Source organism: Sander lucioperca, chromosome 19, assembly GCF_008315115.2.
Source record: "Sander lucioperca isolate FBNREF2018 chromosome 19, SLUC_FBN_1.2, whole genome shotgun sequence".
Lineage (NCBI taxonomy): Eukaryota > Metazoa > Chordata > Actinopteri > Perciformes > Percidae > Sander > Sander lucioperca.
In genome coordinates this window covers 1436372-1442396 of record NC_050191.1, presented here as the reverse complement: position 1 = coordinate 1442396, position 6025 = coordinate 1436372, and the positions used below count along the sequence as shown (strand labels likewise).

At 40.0% G+C, this 6025-nt stretch overlaps 1 protein-coding gene across 1 annotated transcript; it reads right to left on the bottom strand.

The window, feature by feature from the left end:
* Window positions 1-1114: 1114 nt before the first annotated feature.
* Window positions 1115-3340, bottom strand: zgc:112001 (uncharacterized protein LOC550384 homolog). The gene is made up of 2 exons (XM_031304580.2): window positions 3300-3340; window positions 1115-3184 (listed from the first exon to the last, which is right to left on the bottom strand). The coding sequence occupies exon 2, from the start codon at window positions 3106-3108 to the stop codon at window positions 2224-2226; it is 885 nt and encodes a 294-aa protein (XP_031160440.1). The 5' UTR covers window positions 3109-3184; window positions 3300-3340; the 3' UTR covers window positions 1115-2223.
* Window positions 3341-6025: the final 2685 nt, after the last annotated feature.

The following is a 6025-nucleotide window of genomic DNA, read 5'->3' as shown; positions in this document are numbered from 1 at the left end:
TCTGGTGTCTTGAGGTTAAGATAAGATGTAGGCTGAAGTACAAGTTTTTCAACATGAGTTATTGATAACAAAGCTGCTCTGTTACAAACAAATACATGTAGAATATTACCGGCTTGGCACCAATGACATTCAAGTCAAGTGACGTATTGAATACCTTCTTTTATTGGTTCCTTGGGTGGATGGAGTTTAATCAGCTGTATGTGAATTGTGAGTAAGTTGTGTTTAGCTGTGTTGTTGCATGTGTATTAGACAGTCCCTCCAGGATTTCGCGATCGCAACAATTCACGCGAATTCAACCAATCACTGTGAATTTGGTGCGACTTGCAATTTTGACCAATCACCGCAACTTTTCCGCAAATTTGACCAATTACCAGAGTTTCAACCATTCCCAGCAGTCCAGACTTTGTATCAGTATGTGACTCTGAGAGCTACTGACCAAGCGGGAGTGAGAACGGGATGACGTAACACACATCGCCAAATTAATTTCCTTGTTTCTGATATGAAGACGAGACGTGTGTGACTCGAACATCTCACATTTACCAACAAAACGTACAGCGAAAGACCGTCCAAAACATTTCAGACTGTCCTGCCAACCTGTATACATTTTAACATCAATGTACGCTGTAATGATTTTTCACTCTAAAGTCGCTGAAAGCTGCTGCTCAGTTCCCCCCGCGACTGACGCGCGCGCACGCACACACACACACACACACACACACACACACACACACACACACACACACACACACACATGGTGGAAATGAGACGTACACGATGACCTAAATTGAGGACAGCTACGCTCGTTATTGTAAGTGCAACGATAAGTTAAAGTCCAATAAGTATTTTATCAAACTGTATGTGTGTGTCCCAGGCCAGGTTAGGAAATTAACTAACAATGTAAAGATCAACAAGCCACTGACAATTTTTTTGTCTTAAATCCACCAGCCATTTTCATATTATACCAACATTTGAGGCATCCAGATGTGTGTGTGTGTGTGTGTGTGTGTGTATATATATATATATATATATATATATATAATAGTTGTAGTGATGAGAAAAAACAGATATCAACAATGTTGAATGTCATTCATGGGGTCAAGAAAGACAGAACTAGATCATTGGATTCCTATTTATTTAAAAATAATCAGTCATCCAAAGAGTTTTCAAGTCAGCTGGCTGTTCTCAAATTATCTAGACCAGGGGTCTTCAACGTTTTTTAAGCCAAGGACCCCGTAACTGAAAGAGAGATGGAGCAGGGACCCTCTACTACATATAAGGTATAAAATCAAGTTGCATATTAAATTGGGCCTACAACAACCTGTAGAGCAGCCTAAAGTTTTTATACATATCTTTTTTGCATAGAATACTAAACTATTCAAATAGCCTAATAATTGTTGGCATGATTTTATAAATCATTTTTTAATGTTAAACATACATGTGGCACAGTGAATCGTTAGGATTTACTATCTGTGTATGGCCTAGTGACTACCTTACCTACAGGCCAGTAAGCAGTGGGGATTTATATTTGCTAATATGTTGGATTCATGATAAGACTTTTTAATTTTTGAAAAATCTTTCAAAAATTAAGAAGAATTTGGAGGCCCCCCTGCATTGACTCTGAGGACCCCGTAGGGGTCCCAGACGCCCTGTTGAAGATCACTGATCTATACGATCAGTTCTTCAACATTACTGTTAAATAAAACCCAAATAAATTAAAATCAAGATTAACATAGTTCATGTAGACTGTCGACTGGCGTTGGTCTACTCCTCTGATATGATACAGTGGCTTAAATAGCAGTAACGTTAGTATTAGTAGGTAACACTTAAAAATGAGGTAAGACAAATACACTGCTTAATAATGCCTGAATTTGTGTAAAAATGTTTAAGAATATGGCTGTTTATTCCCTGGTCTTCCCACTGCTGGCTGCCCTTCAAACTGCCACTACAGTCCAATCAACCTCCAGCTCCAAGTAAATTTAATCAGTGGGCCAAACAGTGTGATAAAAGTCACATCTTAAGATAAGATTCAATCATTTGTTCCCTGACAGTGTTTATTTGTGCAGCCCTAAAATTAAGTGTTACTGCTTTATAGCCGCACGCACGCACGCACGCACACACACACACACACACACACACACACACACACACACACACACACACACACACACACAATGCTAAAATAGAACAGTATTCATACTGGAGCATGCTTCATGTCAAATGATGCTACACCACCCTCTGCCTGTCCCGCTGTGTCACAGGCAGACCCGGTGGTTTAAGGGAGGAGGGGATGGGCAGCTCATGCAGGCTGTCCGGGAAGGTCGCAGGGCTGAGCTGCTTCAGAATAGTCTGCATAGCAGCAAGAACCAGCGGCGCCGGGCTTCTTTCAGCCAGGTACTTGTACGTCTCCTCACCCAGCACCTCGCTCCAGCGCTCCGGCTCTCTGCTCAGAGCCCCTTTCATCTTAAAGTTAACCTTTGGCATGAACATGAGCAGGTTGTCCAGACACTGCCTTCTCCCCCCGCCGTTCACCTCCTTGGAGTCCCTGAGTTTTTCCAGAATGACATCCAGCGGCGTCAAGCCACTGTGGTCCAGGGCGTGCGGGGACGCTCCGTTCCCCAAAAGCATGATGACCGCCTCGGGCCGCATTAGCTCGCAGGCCAGATGTAAAGGGGTTCTCCCGTCCTCCAAGTGAAAACACCCAGCTCGGTCCGTGTAGGAGGTCCCGCTGGGTATCCGGTGGATCTCCTGTAAGATAAGGCCGAGAATGTAGCGCCTGTCGTAGCGGACAGCCATGACCAGGTGTGGGGCGGAGGACGGGCAGCAGCAGAAGCGCTCCCCGGGCTTTGCTAGCGCTTCGTCGGTGTACCGGCTGAGCAGGTACTGGGCGTACGCCTGGTGGTCGTGAACTACAGCGTAGAGCAACGCCTCCGACGGGGTATAAATCCTTTGGCTGGCGTCCTCCTCCTGGTAAAAAGTCTCCATCGTCCGCATGTCCTCCAGCATCCAGACCGGTTTCAGGTCCCGCACAGCCCGATAGAAGAGCAAGGAGAAGGACTTGCGATGCCCCTGAATGTTCTGAGCCGCCAAGCTGACAGTTAAAGAGGCCATGGCGACAAGCGACCCGAGTAACTCCTCGACGGGTTAGACGGCGTCCTTCATATCTCTGGAACCATAACTTCAAGAGCTGTGGAGTTACAGGAACACAGCCAGATAGAACATAGACACATTTTGTTTACTTACAAAACAATGCCTAAACACTAGCTCTGTCTTCAAAGTCATTTACAAAGTGACTGACTCACATTCCTGTACACTCCACAGCTGCGGGATTCCGCTATGCAGTACTGAGCTGAGCTAGTACGCATGCGCATGTTATAAGAACGTCAACAGAGTCTGGAAAACTTTATTGACAACAGTTACTGTGTTACAATATTCTCTTATGGTTCTTATTTTTAAAACAATTTAAGAATGTACAGTCACAGTCATCAGTCATCAGATCAGTCATTTAACAAGAAAAGAAAGACATCAAAAAGTAATACTTAAATAATAATAATAATAATAATAATAATAATAATAATAATACAGCATACATACATACATACATACATACATAGGCCTACATAAAAAATAAGAATAATTTCGGTGACAGACTTCTGACAAACAGTTTAGACTTTACTGAGACTCAAAATAACAATATCAACTTAAAAGACTTACCACCTATGGTTTCTTATGTAAATGTAAAGATTTTGTACATTTATTTATATTTATACAGTATATGAATGTATGTTTGTATGTGTGTGTATATATATATATATATATATGTGTGTGTGTGTGTGTGTGTGTGTGTGTGTGTGTGTGTGTGTGTGTGTGTGTGTGTGTGTGTGTGTGTGTGTGTGTTATGTTATGTTTATAAAAAACAAAACAAAAAACAATATGTATAGCTATTATCCAAATATGCAATAATCAATCCTACTGTAGAGCGGAAGCTGTGATTAAAGTAAATACATGGCAAATTATTATACTTTTGTTTGACCTCCAGTAAATAGTTCACTAACATGTTTTGAATTAGTGAAATTACTTACACAGTTTTTTCATCATACAATAAAACAATGATGTTCAACTGAGGGTAAGGTGGTTCCAGGTTAAATCTGAGTTGTCCCAAGATAATTAAATAAAAAACGTTGTTGGTTTTTTTCTGATTGATACTGGGTACTTACAGTATATCCCTTCTGGTCGTTAAAAATCCCTCCACATGTGATGAAGAGTACCTATGTAAATGAAGTACAAAGTGTAATGCAAAAGTTACATAGTGCCTGAATGGAGTACTTTCTTACAAAACAAATATATAAAGTATGTTGTAACTTTTGTAACTGAATGTAAAGACAATTGAACTGTCCTTAAAACCTCCATAATGCATTATTTTCTGTAATGTAACAGAGTGAAGCTTAAACCGCTTTAAACTATGAAACACAAAAAAATACAATTATGTGATGCTTATATGGCTGTAAATAGCAGAACATTGCATTATTGCAGTAACACTGAGAACAGTGTGAAACTTTTAATCACTGAAATCTACTGGGTAAGGCTATTGAGAGTGAGTAGATGTGAGCAGGTAATCTACAGTCAGATGGCTGATGGATGACAGAGGAAGATATAAATGTGATATTGCAATGGTTGCGAGGCTTAATTTCAGAGTAAGAACAAGCTACTCACGTTTTCATCATGGGCACCAACGGATGATTCAGATGCAGAGGTCTTATGTGGTGAAGCTGAGGGGTGTAAATTAACGGACGTAAATTAAGGCAGCAATATACTGTATATAGAGATGCTTCCAATCAACCGGGGAAAGAGGGTAAAACCATTTAGGAGGCAGAACCCACTAATTGTAGGTCATGAATCTTTCCAACAATGGGATTTATTCAACAAGGGTGCACTTAGCAACCATCAACTGAAACAGAACACATGGGTTTGTTGTAAGACACAACTAACTAGATTCACTTACTAAACTGCCATAGAAACTGGATTTACACCTACACTTTGGGACACATTATGAGACAATGGGCTGCTACTTCCTTCCCTCTCTATCAGCAACATTTGTCAGATGAAACAGAACTGCAAAGTACTGCTGAGCATCCATATTTTGTCCATGCAGGAAATGAACATGTTGTCTAACTACTTTCCAAAGCTTCCTAAACCAGCAGATCCACTTTGAAACTAATACTGGCACTCAAATACAAATTACAATAGGTCTTATTACAACATTTTGCAGGAATCCATTAATGGAAACTTGTTAAAGCAGAGCTATTCTGTTATCCAACACAGAAAACTAACTTAAGTCTATACTTTTTGAACTGAAATGTTAATAAGTCACTTCATGATCAGGCTCTTTGTTTGGGACTTTGATGGGCCCGTCCATGGACTAAACAATGCAATCCACTATTTTTTTTTATTTTTACTATCTATGAATCTAAAAGTCTGCATGACAGACATTGTCACTTGGTGAAGGCTTTTATATTATTTGTCTGTTGTTGTTTATTTCTTTGTATTTCTGTGTGGCCTTTGTTGTGCATTTATCTTTTACTATTTGCCAATGTAAGGTGTCCTTGAGTATCAAGAAAGGGTGCCTCTAAATAACATGTATTATTATTATTTAACTAGATGGCGCTCCTGGTTTAAAGAAAAAGGCTCAAGGAATGGCAATTCAGGGTGCTTTCAACCCTTTGTTGAACAGAGAGCGCCATCTATTGGGCTCAGAAAATAAAGAAAATGCATCACGAAGCCTTGTTTGGACATCACTACAAATCATATCATCAATTTATAAAATATGATGCACTGTTATAGATTACAAGAGCCAACACTTTGTTAAGCTACACCCCGACCAACTGTAACATGTCTCTTTTTTTATATTTTTTGCACGAGTATATTTAAAGGTAATGCACAATTTATTTGAATACATGTAAATAAATGTTGAAAAAATATGCAGCCATGCATGCAAGTATATCCACATGTACAGTACATGCATCCCTAC

Coding starts and splice junctions, on each gene's coding strand:
- zgc:112001 (XM_031304580.2), bottom strand. CDS start 3,108: ATGGCCTCTTTAACTGTCAGCTTGGCGGCTCAGAACATTCAGGGGCAT.